Source organism: Carlito syrichta, unplaced genomic scaffold, assembly GCF_000164805.1.
Source record: "Carlito syrichta isolate Samal-C Ts95f unplaced genomic scaffold, Tarsius_syrichta-2.0.1 Scaffold305658, whole genome shotgun sequence".
NCBI classification, from domain to species: Eukaryota; Metazoa; Chordata; class Mammalia; order Primates; family Tarsiidae; genus Carlito; species Carlito syrichta.
In genome coordinates, this window is record NW_007249754.1 from 423,274 (window position 1) to 445,627 (window position 22,354).

At 38.8% G+C, this 22,354-nt stretch overlaps 1 protein-coding gene across 1 annotated transcript in view; it reads left to right on the top strand.

Moving 5' to 3' along the window:
- Nucleotides 1-22,354, top strand: part of GPALPP1 (GPALPP motifs containing 1) — a 33,203-nt gene that overhangs the window by 5,133 nt on the left and 5,716 nt on the right. Inside the window, exons 2-7 of the mRNA XM_008062131.1 lie at nucleotides 4,298-4,430; nucleotides 5,865-5,978; nucleotides 9,957-10,062; nucleotides 15,197-15,328; nucleotides 16,022-16,186; nucleotides 19,111-19,209. Coding sequence (XP_008060322.1) covers nucleotides 4,298-4,430; nucleotides 5,865-5,978; nucleotides 9,957-10,062; nucleotides 15,197-15,328; nucleotides 16,022-16,186; nucleotides 19,111-19,209 — 749 coding nt within the window. The remainder of the gene's footprint in view (nucleotides 1-4,297; nucleotides 4,431-5,864; nucleotides 5,979-9,956; nucleotides 10,063-15,196; nucleotides 15,329-16,021; nucleotides 16,187-19,110; nucleotides 19,210-22,354) is intronic.

The window sequence follows — 22,354 nt, forward strand, 5'->3', positions numbered from 1 at the left end:
AGTTGCCCAGGTGGGTCTTGAACCCGCGGGCTCAGGCAATCCACTCACCTCAGCCTCCCAAAGTGCTGGGATTACAGGCTGAGCCACTGAGCCCGATTGAGTCTAATTTCTGAAATAAAAGGTCTGTATAGCAGTACTCTCACAGGCTGGGTGCAGTGGCTCATGTCTGTAATCCCAGCACTTTGGAAAGCTAAGACAGGTGGATTGCTTGAGCCCAGGAGTTCAAGACCAGCCTGGGTAACATATCAAAACCTCATAAACATATCAAAACCTCATTTCTCTAAGAAATTTTTAAAAATCAGTCACATGGGTGACTGTTATTATATAAAAACCTAAATGGGTGAAGGTTCTTGTACAAAAATGTAAATACTTATCTAATCTTGTCTAGTGGTTCCTAACTAGAGTCCCTATCAGAATCATTAAAAAGGGATACGGACTTTTTAAAAACTCTTCATATTCTCTCTCCTTCTCTTTCCTCCCCTTTCAGGATTTTAATGTATTGCAAAGACATCTCGCAAGTTCAAAAACAAAGATTAAATTAACTTCTCAGGACTGTCCTGATTCTAGCACTAAAAAAAATTCCACATTCTCAGAAAGGCCCTTAATCCCAGGTAAACCAACACAGTTGGCCATCCTGATTCTTCTATAACAATACACCTTAAGCTTGTACGTACATGTGAATTATTAAGAGATATTGTTAAAATACTGACTCTGATTCAGTAGACCTGGGTGAGGTCTGAGATTCTGCATTTCTGACAAGATTCCAGCTGCTTCTGCTGGTCCTGCTGGTGCCAGGACCACACCATGAGTGGTGAGGGGTAGAAGCATGTGTGGCTTTGTCTTTCTGCAGTTATTGCACCAGATTGTTTTCTATTTTGCCCCACTAAACCATGAGTTCCCTGAATAAAGGTGCCATGTCCTAAACCTCTGTCATTCCCGACACTAGCAGGGGACCCAGCACAAAGTAGGTGCTCAGTAAACTCTATTTGACTGAGTAGCGGAAAGAGTAAAAATTCTTTAAGAGGTTTGAGATGGAGTTAATGTCATCTGAATACCCTGAAAATGGACTGCTGGGACATGTCCCCTGGTATCATGACATTAGAAACACTGGGGTACACATGTTTTCTCAAGGCCAACCCACACACTACGGGTGCCGCTTTGTGGAAGCTGAGTGGATCCTTGGACGTGACATTGACACTGTCACTCCCCTCCTGCAAGTGTCTAAAATAACTTTTTAGGACAATTTATATGATTCAGAAAGATACCTATAAAAAAGTGAAGCCAGGCATGTCCTTACTCGTAATTTTATTAGGATCTGTAGTATGGCTTATGTATACCTTTAATATACTTTTTTTAATCACCATCTCTTAGCATTCTGTCATTTCATTATGTTATAGATATTTCATTTGCCACAACCCAAATATAAATTAATGATTGTATGTGCTGGCTCACTTTTTTTCATTATTTTTTCTGTGATCATTTATTTTTTTAAAAAAGCTGTATGTTCGTCTTAGGTGAGTTTTATCTTTATCTGCTAATTCTGTTTTTTAAACTTAATCCCACTTGTATCTTAAAAATATCAAAGCAAATTTATCTATTAGTTATAATACCAAGGACAGCAAATATTTAGACCATAATCCCTTGAACTGTATAAAAGAATAATAAAATTTCTTCTTGCTACAGTCCTATTCAGAAGTGGTCAGTGGTGTTCAATTGATAAATTACATTGATAGCAGTCACATATAGGAAGAGAAAGATACAAAAAAGAAAAAAAAAGTACTTCTTTAATATTTAGAATCAAGAAGACGGAAAGAGCTAATCACTATGAGAGTGAAATATAATCCTCCAGTCTCCTATTGGGTTGCATTATTTATTGAGGTTAGAGGTCAGATATAATCTCTATTTATACTTGAAGAATATTTACATACTGAGACATTACTATTCTTCAGTAAATCCCAAACAAGAGTTGTAAATAGGAATCTAGTCCTAATTCTTATTGTTTTCCTCTTTTTAGTGCTTTTTTTTTTTTTTTTTTTTGAGGCTCACTCTGTCGGCTGGAGTACAGTGGCACACTCATGGCTTCCACAGCCTTGACCTGCTGGGCTCAGGCAATCCTTCTGCCTCAGCCTTCCACAAAGCTGGAACTATAAGCTTGTACCACTACGCCCGGCCAATTTTTTTTTTCTTTTTTTTTTTATTTATTTATTGTAAAGATGAGCTCTCTGGCCGGGCTCAGTGACTTAGCCTGTAATCCCGCGCCTTTGGGAGGCTGAGGTGAGTGGATCGCCGGAGCCCAGCAGTTCCAGGCTGCAGGTCGAGGCTGCGGTGGCCGTGAGCGGCCACTGCACTCCAGTCTGGGCGACAGAGTGAGACTCCAACTCAAAAAAAAAAAAAAGATGAGCTCTCACCAAGTTCCCCAGGCTGGTCTCGAACCCCTGGACTCAGGACTCTTACCTCAGCCTCCCAAAGTGCTGGATTACAGGCTTGAACCACCGCACCAGGCCTAATTATTCTTGTCTAAGTCATGCTATATTACAAGTTTAACATTTGTTTTCTAAAATTTATTTCTTGGCTGAGCATAGTGGCTTATACCTGTAATCCCAGCACTTCAGGAGGCTGAGGCAAGAGGATTGCTTGAGTCCAGGAGTTCAGGACCTCTCTGGGAAACATAGCGAGAATTTGTCTCTTCAAAAAAAAAAAGGATTTATTGTGTAGATGGATGTTGACTCTTTATTAAATTTTGACTGGTACAGTGGTTAAGGATATAGGCTCTGAAATTGAACTCCTGGGTTCATATCCCAGTTCCACTATTTAGCTGTGTGAAACTCGGCAAGTTTTTTAACCTTTCTGTGCCTCACTTTTGTCATCTGTAAAATACAGATAATAATATCTCCCTAGTAGGATTGTTTTCAGAATTCAGAAGATTAATGCATGTAAATCTCTTAAGACAATATGTAGCACATAAGAACTCAAAATATGTTGTTTTATGTATTTAAGTTTTTGCTACTATGAATATCGAATGATGGCATACCTGGGATGCTCTCTGGAAAACTCTATTTCCAGGCCCTCCTCCAGGCCAACTGAATCAGGGAAAGGGCCCGGGGATCTTTTTCTAATAGAGTATCTTGGGGAGCCTGATAAACATCCAGACTTGGGAACTATGGCAGTAGCTTTCTAACACCACTGCTCAGGACCCACATGGACAGTTGTGTCTGACACGGTGCAGTAATTTGTAATTTTGCTGAGACGTAAAGTGAGAGCAAATAACTCTAATGAGCGGGCCCAGAAGACTCCTCCCCCTCTCCGCAGCATCCTGTCACAGTACAGCCTCATTCTCTGTGTCTCTGTTAGCAAGCAGGAAAACTTAGAGTGACTCTAATTTTGTTTCTGCTTGAAAAATCATTTCAGAAATTAACAGAAATATGGTGATGTCAGTAAGGATTGTCTCAAAAACTAAAGGAAATATGGTGATGTCAGTAAGGATTTTTTTAAGTGGTAGTTCTTAGAAACGCAAATAGATCATTTTGATATTGGATACATTAGAGTATGGAGTGACAAATTCGTTGTTTGGTTACTCTGTGACATAAATATTGTCTACCACATGCTGTCTATAAGAAAAAAATCTTGAAGCTGTTTTGCCAGGTCCATGAACCAGTACAAAAATTGCATGCTATCAGGGAAATTATATGCTACTGATATATTTGTAAGTTTGGGTATTAGCAGAGTTTTTGTGAATTTCATAAAAGAGATTGTATAAGACAGCCATCCCCAACCTTTTTGGCATCAGGGACTGGTTTTATAGAAGACAGTTTTTCCATGGACAGGGGTGGGTGAATGGGATGTACAGTCAAACCTCACTGCTAATCACAGCCTCAGCTCCACCTCAGATTATCAGGCATTAGATTCTCATAAGGAGCGCACAACCTAGAACCCTCGCGTGTACAGTTCAAATAGGGTCTGCACTTCTATGAGAATGTAATACCATTGCTGTTCTGATTGCAGGCAGAACTCCACTCACCCGCACTCATCTGCTTTGCAGCCCAGTTCCTAACAGGCCATAGAGTGCTACTGGTTCACGGCCCAGGAGTTGGGGACCCCAGTATAGGACATGATTTCTGCTCTGCTGGAGTTTGAAAGATAGAACTGCTATATGCAAAGCAGCAAGTGAAATTAAAGTCTATAATAAATGCCAGGCAGCCTGTGCTGTGGGCTTCAGAAAAGAAAGTGAAAATATGTGTTAGGAGGATTCATTGAAACATTGTGGCTAATTATGACAAACACAACAACTTTTCATCAGTTGCAGGACCAGCTCTGCCCCCTAATTATAAAAGCAGTAGTTCAGATTCATCAGACAGCGATGAGGACAGTAGTTCTTTGTACGAAGAAGGAAATCAAGAATCTGAAGAAGATGACACTGGTCCAACTGCAAGGTCAGTTTAAATTAAATGATAAACCATGCTTCAAGCCTAGCATAAGTTGGCTGGAACAGGTAGTTAATAAGGAGATGTCATATTTGCATTGATACAACACAAGAAGAAATCATTTTGTATGGTATTTCGTCATGAACTATACATTTTATAAAGAAATGTATTCTAGTAGTATCTGACCGTAGAGAAATATCTATTTTTTTTTTTTTTTTTTGAGTTGAAGTCTCACTCTGTTGCCCAGACTGGAGTGCAGTGGCATGCTCCTGGCCACATCAGCCTCAACCTGCTGGACTCCAGCGATCCTTCCACCTCAGCCTTCCAAGTAGCCGGAACTACAGGCGCATGCTACCACGTCCAACTGATTTTTGATTTATTGTAGAGACAGGGACTCGCCAAGTTGCCCGTGTGGGTCTCGAACCTGCAGTCTCAGGCAATCCACTAGTCTCGGCCTCCCAAAGTGCTGGGATTACAGGCTGAGCCACCGAGCCTGGCCAGATATCTATTCTTATATAGGATTTATAAATCCTTATAAAGGATTTTTCAATTGGTGTGACTATTCTAAATAAGACATAGAATTTCTTCATAAAATTATATATGCAGTTTATGTTTTGTTTAAATTAATAAATTACTTTCTTCTATTCTAGCCTTACCCACCATGGGTAAGGTAAATATTTAGTATCTATCTATATACATACTAATTTACTATATACTGATATCTATATAGTAAATATTTATTATTGGGTAACAAGTTTTTTTTTTAATGTATTTTGGACATTATGAGGCAGAAATAGCAATTTAAGACTCTGACTTAGCCAGGCATGGTGGCCCACACCTGTAATCCCACCACCTTGGGATGCGGAGGCAAGAGGATTGCCTGAGCCCAAGAGTTCGAGACCAGCCTGAGCAAACTTGGTGAGACCTTGTCTCTACAATAAATCAAAAAAATTAGCCAGACGTGGTGATCATGTCTGTGGTTCCAGCTACTTGGAAGGCTGAGGCAGAAGGATCACCGGAGCCCAGCAGGTCGTGGCTGTGGTGGCCGCGAGCGTGCCACTGCACTCCAGCCTGAGTGACAGACTGAGACGCCAACTCAAAAAAATTAACAAAGTCAAAATCATAAACTTTTCACTGAGAAACATCTAGCCAGTAGACTATTTGAAACTTCGTCGTATGGAATCTTTGCTATCACAGAAAATATAGAATAATGATATATTATTGCTGTAAAGAAGTTACCAATCTCCTTTTTAGGCCAAAAATAAGTTCCAGGAAAAGATTAGGTAAGAGCTACTGCAGCATCCATTTTTTTCTTGTTTGACAAGATTTATTGTTTCAGTGTTTGTACAACTACTTAAAGTTAATGCTTCCCTGAAATTAAAATTTTCCTTTGTGAGAAAAATTTTGACATAGGTGCATAAAGTTACACTACTGTGTTTCCAGAAAACAAAGGAGAAATGAGGCTGAGGATGATGATGATGACGATGATGATGATGACGCATTTTTTGGACCAGCCCTTCCTCCTGGATTTAAAAAGCAGGATGATTCTCCTCCAAGGTAATAATGTATATATATTTCAAGCCAGTCTTTTTTAAATACTTCAACTAGTATCTGTTAACTCATTAAAAAGTTGTCTGAAACTGTTCCTTACATTGTTTGCTATAATAAAAATGATTATTTAAGCCAGGTGTGGTGGCTCATGCCTGTAATCTCAGCTACTCCGGAGGCCGAGGCAGGGGGATCACCTGAGGCCAGGAGTTCAAGGCTGCATTGAGCCATTATTGTGTCACTGCACTGCAACCTGGGCAACAGAGTAAAACTCTGTCTCCAAAAAAAAAATTATTATTATTGGCATGTTTATGACACTTTTATAGTTTGCAAAAAATTTCCATATCCTTTATTTGATACAAAGGTGTTTTGTGGTGAAACAGGTGAAACATTATTCCTCTCCCAACCTTTTTACACATAGTAAGTGACTGACCCGGGGCTAGAATCGTGATGTTCGGACTCCTAATTCAATTGTCTTCTTAATTATTTATCCATAGAAGAAACAAATCCTTATATGCCTGTTAAACAACTTAACTAACTTCTCTGACCTCAAATGTGTTATCTGTAAGCCAGGAAAACAACACATACCTTACAGAATGGTTGTGATAATTGAGCGTTCATAATTATTTACATAAATATATGTGTGAGTGTGACGTATATGATGGCTGGCATAGAGTAAGTATATAGCAAATATTGATTTCTATCTTCTTCCCAGAATTGTAAAATTTTTAAATGCCAAATATAAAATTGCAAGGTACATTGTTTATAATTCATAACACTACATACCAGTAAGTAAGAACAAGCAGGAAAGTTTGTCATTTATTTTCTATCATTTGGCAGCTTCTAATTTCCATGAACTTTAGTCCTTCTGGGTATAATAGAGATAGGGAGTCTACTGCCTGTTTTTGTATAGTCCCCAAGCTAAGAATGACTTCTACATTTTTTTAAAGTAGAAAAAAAAAAGGACAAATATACTACAGAGACCCAAATGTGACCCTCAAAGCATAAAATTTACTATTTGGCACTTTATAGAAAGTTTGCTGACCCCTGAGTTGTAGCATTTCTTTTAAGAAGACACATTATTTAAAAGTGTAACAATTCTTTCTTAAGAATTCTATTTTAGCAATTATAAAATAAACAGCTAGTATCATATATCGGAGTTCAAATTTTTTTATACAACCATAAAATGCCATGATAGTATTCCTTTACCCTATATGAGGGAACCCCCTAAAAACCAGAATTATCTTTTTTAAGGGCAGGCCTCTTATAGTACAGGCTTCCCCCACTAGGTAAGTGTTCTAGGAACCCATTGGCATCAGTGTACCAGTTAGCATTGTTGTGAGAGGCTGCATTCAGCTTCAGTGAATTTTTTTTTTTTTTTTGAGATTCTTTCAATGTGTTTGCCCATTTCATGATGGGTGATTTACACAAACAACCTGCCCAAGCTGCACTGAGTGTTTAGCAGTTTTTGACCCAAAATGTCATGACCTCCATGCCCCACCCTCCCTAGTCACCTGGTCTTGCCCAGAGCAACTTCTTTTTATTTCCCCAGATGGAAAAAAATCCTCAAAGGGAAAAATTTTGTCAGTGTAGAAGAGGTGAAACAAAAAACAGCAGAAGCACTAAAAGGCATCAAAATTGACAAGCTTAAAAACTGTTTTGAGCATTAGATAAAGCATCTTGATAGGTGTATGACATCAAATGGAGAGTACTTTGAAGGTGACTGAAGTTTAAACATGTAAGAATAAATACAAACATTTTTTATAAATAAATTGTTTTGGGGGTCCCTCCTCACGTATATGTGTGTGTGTATATATATAATTTTTGGGGGGGTGGAGATAGGGTCTCACTCTGTCACCCAGACTGGAGTGCAGTGGCAGGATCATTACTCACTGCATTCTCAAATTCCTGAGCTCAATCAATCCTCCTGCCTCAGCCTCTTAAGTAGCTGTGACTACATGCACATGCCACCATGCCCAACTAATTTTTTTTTTTCTGTAGAGATGAGGTTCTGCTATGTTGTACAAGCTAGTCTTGAACTCCTGCCTTCAAACAATCTTCCCATCTTGGCCTCCCGAAGCACTGGGATTATAGGAATGAGCCGTTGTGTCCGACCCTTTCCATATTTTATAAGATTTTGTATACCAGTAATTTTATCTCCATAAATCTCATGGGTCCAGAAAATTGAGCTGTAATTGCATTTGTAAATCTGCTAAAAATTATACTCAGAAAAAGCCTGTGCTTTACTTCCTTTAGCTTATAAATGATAGCTATTTGATCTTTCTGACACTGCCAAACTTCCCTGTCTTTCATATGCAAAATTGTTCTGCTCAAAGAGGTTTCATGAATCAAGACAGGTGGTAATTAAGCGATAGGGATCAGAACTCAGACTTTCTGGCTGTCAATATTGTTTTTTGCCTCCTGGAAAGCCTGTCTGCAAGGCTCTAATAGAAGACAGTGCAACCTGGAAAATTCAGCTTAGGACTCTAGTGCCTTCTGGGTTAGTCACACTAGCATGGTGACAACTATGAAAAACACATCGGTACAAAAGCAAAGATGAAGAAATTTAAAAGTATGAAAGACAGCAGAAGATATCTTTTTTATTTTTCCCTACACAAAGGAAGGCTATTCCTCCTTATGACCCAGTATTTAGGCAGTTCTCTCTTTGGAACTGATGACAGTTGCCTCATTATGTGGCAGTAAGGCAGCTCAAAAGAAAGGAAATTTTAACATCAAGTAGACCAGGGTTTAAACTCCTACTCAGCCACTACTCATTGTGTTAACCTTGGGCATTATTTTGCTCATCTAAAAAGCAGAGTGAGGCTGGGCACAGTGGCTCACGCCTGTAAACCCAGCACTTTGATGTGCCACTGTACTCCAGCCTGGGCAACGGAGTGAGACTCCAACTCAAAAAAACAAAACAAAAACAAAAGTGGAGTGATTTGTACAAGCCGGGGTTGTTTTAAGGAAACAGAAGGGTGCACTTGTTGAAGTTTGGTTAGCACAGCACCTTGTCCTCTTTCTGTGGTCTCAGTGAACTAGCTGCATTCTTCTACAGCTCCACATCGTTATTGAACTATTAGTGAGGACAGTGTGGAGATTTTTATCCACCATAGCACATGCACCATAGATTGCTGACACTGTATGCACATGCTGTATATGTCCAGAGAACTTAGTTTCTGCTTTATCAGCACCACTCTAACCAGCTGAGCTACCCGGCCAGTTGACGAGTTTCTGAATAACTCTGACTATAATTATAATACCTGTAAGGTATTTTTCAGTAGACAGTGAATATCAAAACTGAAGAAAGGTCAAGGCACAAAACAGAAACAGACCTTCACAGGTTTTAGTAGTCCATTACCATTTTTATTTAATATAGTTCTTTTTAGGAAGTAGACATATGCCAGTGTCATAAAGATTGAGGATTATTGGCTTACTACCTGTTTGTTGACTAACAAGTACAAAGTTCAGATGCAAAAAACAAAAAACACCTAGTAGGTTTTTTTTTAAACCTACTAGTAGAAAAATACTAAGTAATACTAGTAAAAATAATGTGTTAAATAAAATTGTTAACCAGGCATGGTGGCTCAGACTAGTAATCCCAGCATTTTGAGAGACAGAAGTGGGAGGATCACTTGAGCCCAGGAGTTTGAGACCAACCTGGTCAACACAGTGGGTCCTCATCTCTACAAAAACTTTAAAAATTATCCTGGCATGGTGACACATACCTGTCATCCCAGCTGTTCAGGAAGCTGAGGCGGGAGATTACATGAGCATGGGAGTCCAATTCTGCAGTAAGTTATGATCACACCACTGCACTCCAATCTGGGTAATAGATCAAGACCCTGTCTGTAAAAATAAATAAACAAACAAATTTCTCATTTTCAACATTTGTTACTACCTGGCTTTATTATTTTTGTGAACTTTTATTCTGAAAACTGCATTTTAAAGTCAGGGAGATTGATCAAAGTGAATTTTATTTTTCAGGCCTATAATAGGTCCTGCATTGCCACCAGGTTTCATTAAGTCTACACAGAAAAGTGGCAAGGGGAGAGGTGATCCAGAACAAGTCCCGTCATGTCTCAACTCTAAGGTCTGCAAAGTTTTTATTTAAAGAATAAGATGTAGCAAATTCCAGATTGTGTGTCTGCAGTAACTGTAATCATTTTACTCCAATGTAGGACTCAGTTATATTCAGATAAATTTAAAATTGTAACATAGGTAGATGAAATCAAAAGCTGTCCACAAACATGAGACACTGTTAGAAAAATAACAAGACTGACAGTGTTAGAAAAATAGAACATGCTGGAAGTTTAAGGAATCATTATGATTTGACCTGGAGGAGGGAAAGCTAAGGAGCTTTTTAATAAGGGTCTTTACCTTGAAATCATCTCTCTCCTTCCCAGCTCTGGTACTTGTATACATCAAATGTACCAGTGGATTAGTAATTTTATGAAAAGATGAACCCAGTGGTTTTGGAGTAAAGAATGAAGGCTGTTTCTCTCCTTAACAATAGTTGAGATTTGTAGAATACTTTAGAATTTGTAATGAATTTTCTCTATATGTGGGTCTTATTTTTATCTTCTCTGCAGCCTCATGAAGTAGAAACTATCTGTACCTTACAGATGCTTAAGACCAAAGAAATTGGGCAACTTACCCAAGATTACACAGTTTACTTACAAAGTCACAGCTCAATGACTTTTAAATCACTTGTCAGTCTATTATACTGTGATGCCTTCCTGTGTATGAATTCATATAATCAAGAGACTCATGTTTATCTCCACTAAGAATCCAACAGTTACATCAAGACTGTTACTGAAAGGAAATGTAGTACAGTGGTTAACATCATGAATTCCAGAGTCATGCATTAATTCTTTCAACAAATGCTAGTATGCTAGTAGAGCGCCTAGAGTGTGTCAGGCAAAGGTCACAGAAGTGAATCTGTTGACAAATTCTGCTGTTTCTATACCTTCAGAAGACAACCAGAATCCAACCACTTCTTGCACACTGGTCCAAGTGACTATCATATTTTGCCTTTTTTGTGGGTCTTCATGTTTTATGAAGCCCTTACCTCTTTGCTACGTCTTCTTAACATAACAGCCTGAGGGGTCCAGATGAAACTCAGGTAGATCATGTCACCTAACACTCAGAACCATCAACTTGTTCCTCCTGTCTCTGAGTAAGAACCAAAGTGCTTCCAGGGCCCTATACAATTTGGCTTCCATGAACACTCGGATCTTATCTTTTGCTTTGCTGTGACCACACTGGGCACCTTCCTGTTCCTCCTCAAATATACCAGCCCAGTTCCTTCCTTGAGCTTCTATGCCTGCTGTCCAAATCTATCCAAAGTGATCTTCCCCCAGATATCTATGTGGCTGACCTCCTAGACCTCCAGATTTTTGCAGAAATATCATCTTTCCAATACAGTTGTCTCTGGCTTCTGAGTTTAGATTTGCTAACCTCTTCTTCCCTCCTTTACTTTTCTCTGTGATTTTTAATTAGCACTGGAGATACCATTAATTTCACTGCTTCTTTTTGTTTATTGTTGGCCTCTCTCCACCAAAATGTGGATCCATAAGAACAGAGATTTTTGGCTGGGCTTTATGACTCATGCCCATAATCCCAGCACTTTGGGAGGCTGAAGTGGGAAGATTGCTTGAGCCCAGGAGTTTAAGACCAGTCTGAGCAACATTGCAAGGCCCTGTCTCTACAAAAAAGAAAAAAATTAGCCAGGCATGGCAGCCCACACCTGTAGTTCCAGCTGCTCTGGAGGCTGAGGCAAAAGGATTACCCGAGCCTAGAAGGTCGAGGCTTCAGTGAGCCGTGATCATGCCACTGCACTCCAGCCTGGGTTAGAGTGAGACCCTGCCTCAAAAAAGAATAGAGATTTTTCTCTTATCACCAGTGCCTGGTACATAGTGGATATTCAGAATTAGTTGTTGAATGAAATAGTATGTCAAACCCAGGTCCTGCCCTCATTGTACCTGCAAGGTAGTGGGAAATGCATACATTAAGTAATTTCAAACATGAATTATTCAAGAGATGAAGCAGTATAAGTAGAGCTATGACAGGGGAATCTAATCTGATCTGAAGAAATTAAAAAAGGCCTTTTTCTCTGAGAAAATGCCTAGACTGAAGATTGGTGAGTTGGAGATAGCTCAGTAAAGCAGGCAGGGGACATTGTTCCAGCGAGTGCAGAGAGCTTATGTGAAGGCAAAAGAGTGTGGAGAGAAGGAAGGGTTTTAAGAAATCCAGTATGGTTAGAATGAAGATACCAGGGAGAATGGCTAGAGATAAGGTGAGAGAGCTTTGAATTCTAGGTGAGCTTAGTTTCATTATCAGTAACATACAGGTTGCTGTACTTACCTCATAGGGTTGTTGTTAAATAGGATTAAATCAGAATAACGAGTGTTCAACTTATAATAACTTTGTTATTATTAATATCATTATAATCTGAGAGTACCTGAAGAATTTAAGCTAAGCATCAGAAATCTTTCTAATAAGGGTGTTAAATGCAGAAATAAATTATCACGGTGAGGACTTCCAGTCATATGGAAGACTGAGCTATTATGTCAGGCCAGGCTCTCCCTGCCACAAACACAAAGGAGTGCTGGGGGAAAAATAAAATAGCAACCAAGTTAGAACCCAGGCGAGCACCACAGGAAGAAGGGAAAGTTCACAGGCACTAATCACATTGAGAGAAGTCAAGGATAGAGCATAGGTTTACACAGCAGGGATCCCGGTCGTTTTAGAGAAGCAGCCATAAAACCTAGACGATTTGAGTCTGGGGTCAGGAGCCTTGGTTCTGACTCACTCAACTAGAGGAGTTTGAATTCACCCCCTGCATAAAACCCACAGCCTCGAAGTTCTGTCTGTAAAAAGTGGACAAGGGGGCTAGAGAAGTGTACCCCACTGTCCTTTGGAAAGTGGCAAGGAAGTGTGCTTCATTCTAGAGCCTTGTTATGCTATCTGTAGCCTAATTTCAAATGGTTCAGAAGAAAAGTAGGTGCATCTATCTCATGGCGGGAGGGAGGCAGAAAATAAAAAGATAAATCTTGTAAAATGTTGACAACTGGGCAGTCGAGTGAGGGTGTATGGCTGTTCATTGCACTCATCTTAGCACTTTTCTATAGGGTTAAAATTTTGCAAAGTAAAAAGCTTGGGAAAATTTTTCAAATAAGTAGCATAATTCAGCTTTGTTCACACTTGGATTTCATCCTAACTTACTTGGTTAACAGGTGAATAGTAGAAATCATTTCCTGGGTGGTACACATTCTGCATTTTCTAGCTTCTCTTGGCAGAAGGTGAAGGTACATTACCATGGTGCACCTGTGGAAGGTGCTCTTGCTCTGATTGTTTGCTTTATAATTTCCCCTTAACTAAATCTTTCTCAGAAGATCCTTCTTTTTCAGTTTTCAGATTTTCATTTCTCAAAGAGGGACTTCTCTTAGTCTTATTCTTAGCATATATCCCCCCACATATAAAGACATACACAGGAATACTAATGTTTAATATTTGTTGGGTACTTACAACAAATCAGACACCGCAAAGCACAGCATCAGCATAAAGGTAATTTAATCCAAACAGCCATCCAGGGAGATGGTGTATCAGCTGAATACTTTCAGCTGCAAATAACCGAAGATCCAACTTAAAGTGAAACTTTGTCTTAACCTATGTAGTTAGCAAATGGGTTATTTATTTTCTTGGTGATATGTATTTTACATTCTCAAAATATAAATGTGCTTCTTATATAATAAGAGGTCCAGAGATAAGATCATTCTAGGGCTAGTTAATTCAGCATCCTCATGATAGCAAGGGCTCTAGTTGCATTGTTTTTTACAGTATTGGTGCTATGACTCTTAAAGTTTTTTTGGTTTTGTTTTGTTTTTCATGTCTCATAGTTTTAAAAGTTCACGATATCTTATATATCCGCACATTTTTGGCCATCAAGTATTTCTGTCTTTAAGGGATTATAGATACTTTTTTTTATGTCTATGACATAAAAAACTTCCTCTTACAGAGATTAACTAGAAACACTTACAATTAAATCACTAGCAGTTGCAATAAAGAAAATAATAGAGGGGCTTTGATTGTATAAGCAGAAGCAATACTGGCCTTAATCTTGGAATATTTGATTTTTAGATGTTAGTTTTATAAAGTCAGGCAAGTTGTTTATCTATTCTAAATATACTTCTCTAAGCCTAGATCTAAAAAAAAAACAGAAATAATACCATCTCACAGTTTTGTTAAGAGGATCAAATAAGGTGTTAAATGCCAAACTTCAAGTTATTAAGAGTAAGTGTGTGTGTGTGTGTGTGTGTTTGTAAGAAAGAGCGAGAGAGATTTAGCCATAAGCCAACATATAATTGTCTAACTATTTGTACAAATAGCATTGCTGCAAGGGGTCACAGAAACCACAGATAGAAAGTTACCATTCCGTGGTTAGTAGGGAAAGCGAAAGCAATGCAAGTGAACACCTGATCTTGCTTGATTGGAAAAACAAGAGGAAGAAGTTGCCTGTCAGAGCAGGAGAACAAACATGTTATTGTTATTTGTCTTAACAAATCTCCTAGAGGACAAGGACTACCATTAAAATCTAGTGTATAGAGCATCTAACACAGATTCATGCATGGAAAAGGTTTACCAAAATGATTTAGTAAGAACAAATTGAGTTCAATTATTGCAGTGCTATTTTATCCTTAGGGTAAGTGAGGTACTTTTGGAACTGAATTAACTTGTCCAGGTCAGTATTTTTTGAGGTATTGCACAGCATTTGTATTTCAGTGGACTCTACTGAATTATGAAGGTTGATACAGTTCCCTGGAATGCCTTGCTTATTATGTACATCTTAGTCCAAAGAGCTTTTCATGTGCCAGGAATGGAAATTGTTTCAACTTAGTCATCTCTGAACAATTGGTAATAAGTACCTGGAATACCGTGTTGAGAACACCAGGGCTACATGTCCACACTGGACCTAAGAAAATAAGGTCCAGTGTGGACATAGGAGGAGAGATGGGACAGTCCACAGGCCGTGGATTTGTCTTTATTGTATATATGCTTGGGGAAGGCAAGGAAAAGGTTCACATTTTCAGCGATGAGCAAGCAATAGATTGTTTACTTTGTATTTGTTATGAGTAATTAGTTTCAGTGAAATTAAGTAATTTAAGATTAATTTTTGTGACCTGTAGCTCTGCTCTTGGTTTAAAGGTAATGTCTTGTTTTAAAAGGAAACAGATAGCAGCGAAGATGAGGACATTGTTGGACCAATGCCTGCAAAAGAACCAGTTAACTATAGTGTAACAACAGAGTTTGAAAAAAGGGCTCAGAGAATGAAAGAAAAACTGACTAAAGGAGATGATGTAAGTTTTAAAGACACTTTAATAAAGTAAACTGATTAAACATCTAAATTTTAGAAATAAGCATTTATATTATATATATGTTAATATATGTTCTTTTTATATAGTATATGTACAAAGAAAAGTTAGGAACTACACAACCCAGAAACTACAAAGAAAAAAATTGGCAAATTTGCCTATTAAAAGTTTTCTGTATGACAGAAGATAACATAAAATCAAAAGAATAACAATTGGATGAATCAGGCACAGTGGCTCACGCCTGTAATTCCAATACTTTGGGAGGCAGAGGCAAGAGGACTGCCAGAGCCCACAGGTTCGAGACCAGCCTGGGCAACATGGCGAGCCTTGTCTCTACAATAAATAAAAAATTAGCCTGGCATGGTGGTGCAGGCCTGTAGTTCCACCTACTTGGAGGCCTGAGGCAGAAGGATCACCTGAGCCTAGCAGGTCAAGGCTGCAGTCGCCATGTGCATGCCACTGCATTCCAGCCTGGGCAACAGAGTGAGACTCCAACTCAGGAAAAAAAAAATTGGATGAAAGTGTTTGTAACATATAACATGTGGCAAAAACATCAGTCCTTCCTATTGGAGTGTTAAGTAACTTTGAAACCTCAGTTGCAAGACATAGTTGCTCATACAGTGTTATATATATATACTTTCCATACTGTTTTTTAAGAACATTTTATTTCTCTTAAAGGATTCATCTAAACCAATTATAAGGGAGTCATGGATGACAGAACTTCCTCCAGAAATGAAAGATTTTGGTTTGGGGCCAAGGACTTTTAAGAGAAGAGCTGATGACAGATCCGGAGACCGATCCATCTGGACAGATACTCCAGCTGACAGGGAGCGGAAAACCAAGGTGAGAGGTTTTGTTTGTTTGTTTGTTTGTTCGTGGATTTCCATCCATGTTGGCTCAACTTTTAAAAGTTATAAGGCAAAGTTATTTAAGGATACTGTGTTTTAAATTTGTGATTCCAAAGGGAAAACAGATTTTTTTTCTGTAGGAAGGTTATGAGGAAGGAATATGACACCAGTTGCTTGCTGTTTATTTACTATGTCCCAATAAACTGTGTTATTGAAACTTCAGAAAACTCTGAGACACAGGTATACTGACCTGATTTTTCAGATGGAGAAACTTTCCTCTATGCAGTCAACTTTTGTAAGGTCATAGAGCTAGTTACTTATGAAAAAGAAGATTAGAGTTTTCATAATTTATCCTTTAAGCTTATCTCCAAAAAGACAATTAATTATCTTGCTTCCATGGACTTTTTGTTTGTGCCTACATTTATTTGTTGTTTTTTATATTCTTCTGCTCCTATTGTAGATGAGTAGATGTCCAACCTACAGCCAAATATTGAAAGAGTCGTCCTCAGAGGACAATATCACAGAATAATAGAACAAATGAAAACCAGGCAGTGCAGTTTGAACTTAAATGATTTTGATCCCTATGACTGAGTTTTTTAGACCTATTCATCCTTTTCTGTGCTGAAATGTTTTGTTTCATACTTATGGTGTACTCATAAGGAGATTGTTAATACCTCTTAAATTGTATGTGATACTATATTACAGCATATAGTACCGTACACTTATATTTATGTCACTATACAGTATCAAAGAGCTATTTATTTTCTTGTGTCTTTGATCCTATGTAAAGTTCATGTTAATTTTTGTACCAGATCTTAGCCAAATTTCCTTCTTGATAAGTTCTCTTCCCTCACTTCATCTCATTTTTTTTGAGTCATAGTCTCATTCTCGCCCAGGCAGTAGTATAGTGGCACACTCACGGCCACTACAGTCTTGACCTGCTGGTCTCAGGCAATCCTTCCACTTCTGCCTTCCAAGCTGCTGGAACTACAGGTATGAGTCACCATCTCCGGTTAATTTTTTTTTTTTTTGTATGGTACAGACGAAGTCTCACCATGTTGCCCAGGCGAGTCTCGAACCTATGGGCTCAGGCAATCCTCTCGCCTCTCCACCTCCCAAAGTGCTGGGATTACAGGCATTAGCCACCGTGCCTGGCAGTCTCACTTTTTATATTTGATTTCCCAACGTACATCTCTCGTACCTATAATGTTCTCACATTCACATAGCCAACATGGTCTAAAAGAAGTAAGGTTGCTCTTTAAAAAGAAATGAGCTGGGCACAATGGCTCACACAATGGAGGCAAGTGGATTGCCTGAGCCCACAGGTTCGAGACCAGCCTGGGCAACATGGTGAGACCTGATCTCTACAATAAATCAAAAAAATCAACTGAGCATGGTGACACATGCCTATGGTTCCAGCTACTTGGAAGACTGAGGCAGAAGGATTACCTGAGCCCAGCAGGTTGAGACTGCGGTAGCTGTGAACATGCCACTGTACTCAAGCCTGGGTGACAGAGTGAAACTCTGACTCAAAAAAAAAAAGTAAAAAATGAAAATGTTTTGCATAAATCATTTGAAGGAGACGTTATGTCCTCACCTCCCAGTCTTGACAAGCTCTTCTACCTGTTAATATTAAATGGTTAGGCTGGGCTTGGTGGCTCAACCTGTAATCCCAGCACTTTGGGAGGCCGAGGCAAGAGGATTGCCTGGGTCTGGGGGCTCAAGACCAGCCTGGACAACTTGGTGAGATCTCATCTCTACAATAAAACACAAAAACTAGTCAGGCATGGCGGCATGTGTCCGTAGTTCCAGCTACTTGGAAGGCTGAGGCTGAAGGATCGCCTAAGCCCAGCAGGTTGAGGCTGCAGTGGATATTAGCATGCCACTGCACTCCAGCCTGGGCGACAGAGTGAGTCTCAGACTCAAAAACAAACAAAAAAAAGGTTAACTGGTTAGGTTTTTAATCTCCATGTTACCATAACATCATTTTTCTCTTAATATTTATAAGTAAAAGTTTTCTGGGAGAATTTTTATTTACAAAATAATAAATGAAATATCCTCATGTTTTTAATGTACTTCATTAACTACAGCATTGTTTTAGTTCATTATTAAGATAAAAATTATATGAGGGCCTCACTGGTTTCCCTAAGCAAATAAAAACTATTAAAATATGCTTTGAGACCAGTAGTTTTCAGCCATTTTTATGTGGGCCTTCCTCATTCCTAGTTGGGAGTATATTCTCTAGAATATCACTGTAATTTTTTCTAATCAAAATGTGTTAGATGTTTACCTAAGTACTTCATTTGTGTCTGTGTGTGTTATTGAAAATAATACTTTTGTTTAAAATTCTAGTTCATTTCTGGTGTGTTTTGCATGTTGATCTTGTATCCTGCAGCTTTGCTATACTTGCTTATTTGTTCCTGGAGGGTTTTTTGGGGTTTTTTTGGTAGATTATCTGGGGTTTTCTACATAAACAGTCATATGATCTATGAATAAAGATAGTTTTGTTTCTTTCGTTTTTACAAAATACACACCTTTTATTTCTTTTTCTTTGTGCTTTTCCCTCGAGTGATTTTACTGTTTTTGAAAACAGTACTGTAGAATTTCTTCTCAAGCCTTATTTTCACTCCTACACTTGTCATTGTTAATCACACTCATTGTGAGCCCATTGAATAGGTGGTTTCTTTCAGTCAGTCATCTGGGTGGGGTTACCCCCCTCTTGTTTTCAGGAAAACTAAACACTAGAACACTAACTGATCCCTTATCAAGTATATTAGTATTTCTAACCAGAAGGGATTTACCAAGCCTGGTTTAGTTATTGTCTCTTGTTACTTAATCTAAGTAAACATAATAGTATCTTTTTTTTAATGTATCTTAATTATGTGGTTCAGTAATGTGTTATCTGCATTCATTCTTCAGGAAACACAAGAAGCAAGGAAGTCATTCAGTAAGAAGGATGAAGAGTATATATTGTCAGGAAGAGATAAGAGGTTGGCCGAGCAGGTGTCCTCATATAATGTAAGTAAGCAAATAAGACAAATACAGCAGAATTATGGGCTATGGGGAACATTTTTTTTTAAGTGAAAATAAAATACATAACCAGGCACAGTGGCTCGCACCTGTAATCCCAGCACTTTGGGAGGTGGAGGCAAGAGCATTGCCTGAGCCCACGGGTTTGAGACCAGCCTGGGCAAAAAAGGCTGAGCCTAGTGGCTCAAGTCCTTAATCCCAGCACTTTGGGAGGCCAACACGAGTGGATTGCCTGAGCACAGGGGTTCAAGACCAGCCTGGGCAACTTGGTGAGACCTCATCTCTACAATACACCCAAAAATTAGCTGGGTGTGGTGGTGTGTGTCTATAGTTCCAGCTACTTGGAAGACTGATGCGGAAGGATCACCTGAGCCCAGCAGATCAAGGCTGCGGTGGCCGTGAGCGTGCCACTGCACTCCAGCCTGGGCGACAGAGTAAGACTCCAACTTAAAAAAAAAAGGAAAAGAAAATACATAGCCATTTATTTTTTCTTTTAGTTCTCATTTTTTCCTTTCTTTTTTCTTGTTTCTCTTTTTTTACATGTCTGCCTCTTTACCTCAGGCTTTTACATTTCTCCTGAAAAACATTCAGCTCCATTGCATATAAAGATTTGTATGAATTCTTTCTATGCATTTCATCTGAAATTCACATTTTACTTGTTATATTTAATTACTAGAGATAGATAGCACTTAATTAGAAAACAGGAGCCCTGCTTATGACTAGAAATCTTAAGTTTATGGTTTTAAATTATGAATAGATTTGGAGTGTTTGATGTAAAGATTTAAATATGAGCAAAAAAATATTTTTTAAATATAATTCAGTCTAAACTTATCAACTAAACAGGTCAGTATTCAGTTGGCATATTATTTTTTGTTATATTCCCTCTCACTCTTTAAAAAAAAACTGGTAAATGTTGGTTAGTGCTGTCCCGCCCAACCAGAAAAAAAAAATGAAAAAAATCTAGTAAATATTCCAACTTAAAGAATAATGTAAGCCGGGCTCGGTGGCTCAGCCTATAATCCCATGCTTTGGGAGGCTGAGGTAAGTGATTTGCCTGAGCCCGTGGGTTCGAGACCCACCTGGGTAACTTGGTGAGACCTCATCTCTACAATAAATCAAAAATCAGCTGGGTATGGTAGCGCGCGCCTGTAATTCCGGCTACTCAGAAGGCTGAGGCGAAAGGATCACCTGAGCCCAGCAGGTCGAGGCTGAGGTGGCTGGGAATGGGCCACTGCACTTCATTCTGGGCAACAGTGAGACTCCAACTCTAAAAAAAAAACCAATAAATGTAAATTACTGAACCCACTGGTCCCTGAAAGGTGTTCATGTGTTCAGGAAAATTACTTTCTGTTCTCAGTGTATTAGTTAATGAAAACTCCATAAACATTAAAATATACTTAGCTTGATTTATTAGACATACGTTGACAGGTACCATAAACAGTGTGTACATGAAACATTTTTGGAAATTGACCAAAAACTCAACTCACATGATTAAGAAGTTATTCTCTCTTTCGCAGGGAAGGATGTGGATTCAGGGGAAGGGAGGGAGAATGTGGGGAAATGGTGCTAAAATCTTAAGTTTTCATGAGTATAGTTTTCTTATGTTTATGCGTACATATAACACTATATATTACATATATGGTTTCCCATCCTAAAATTAACCCTACTCCACTCCTCAATTGTGTTGGCATTCTCTCTTCCATCAGTACCACACCACCAGAAAGAATGATCTACACAGTGTGTTCTACATCTGAGGAATAGCCTGAGTCATAACTCAGGTGGTAAGACTACAGGTTCCTGAGCCCCACCACTGGTGGTTTTGATTCACTAAGTCTGTTGGAACTGAGGAATCTGTGTTTCTTTTCAACCAGTCAGGGTGGAAACCAGTAGTCTTCAAGTATGGTTGCTTGGTATCTCCTAAAACCATGTATTTTTTACTTGACATCTAAAAATCTTCATCATAGGTTTCAGTAGTTACCAAAGAAGTAATTCATAGCATATTATAGTACTTGCTTAAATGCTTCTTTTTTTTTTTTCTTTTTTTGAGTCAGAGTCTTACTTTGTTGTCTAAGTTAGCGTACAGTGGCCCTATCATGGCTCACCACAGCCTCAACCTCCTGGGCTCAGGTGATCCTCCCACCTCACCCTCCCAAGTAGCTGGGACTACAGGCATGCACCACCACACTCAGCTAATTTTTTTTATTTTTGCAGGAACAGGGTCTTGCTATGTTGCTCAGGCTGGGCTCAAGCAGTCCTCCTGCCTCTGCTTCCAAAGTGTTGGGATTACAGGCATAAGCCACCATACCCAGCCCACCCTTAAATGTTTAATCAAATCTTAAGTGCTGTAGTAATTTGATATCTACTATAATCCATTTTAAAAATATATATGTATATAATATCAACAAGTACTTTTTTAGCAATAGGAAATTTTATTTCAGCCTTTTATTCTCCTTGAATTTATAATTTTATTTTTCTGCTATAGAATCTTATCCTACTAGAATTCACTTTTATGCTTAAGTCTTGTATGATTGCATTGAAAAATTATATTTCACTGTAATAAAAATATACACTTAAATTGAAATTGAAAGCTTTAATCTCCTGTGTCTTTAAATGTTAACACATTTTTTCCTATGGATTAAGTTGTAATTTTAGTTGATCAAAAGAATGTAAATATAGTTCAAGCATGGTGGCTCACACCTGTAATCCCAGCACTTTGGGAGGCTGAGGCATAAGGATCACCTGAGGCCAAGAGTTTAAAACCAGCCTGGGCAACATAGTGAGACCCTATCTCTACAAAAAAAATAATAAAAAAGTAGTTCCTGCCAAGCACAGTGGCTTACATCTATAATCCCAGCACTTTGGGAGGCCAAGGTGAGAAGATTGCTTGAGCCCAGGAGTTCAAGACCAGCCTGGACAACATAGGGAGACCTTGTCTCTACAAAATAAAAAATTATCTGGGCATGGTGGCACATGCCTGCGGTCCTAGCTGCTGAGGAGGCTGAGGTGCAAACATTGCCTGAGCTCAGGAGGTCAAGGCTGCGGGGAGCTGTGATCACGCACTCCAGCCCGGGTGACAGAGTAAGACTCCAACTCAAAAAAAAAAGTTAACTCCCAGCTACTTGGGAGGCCAAGG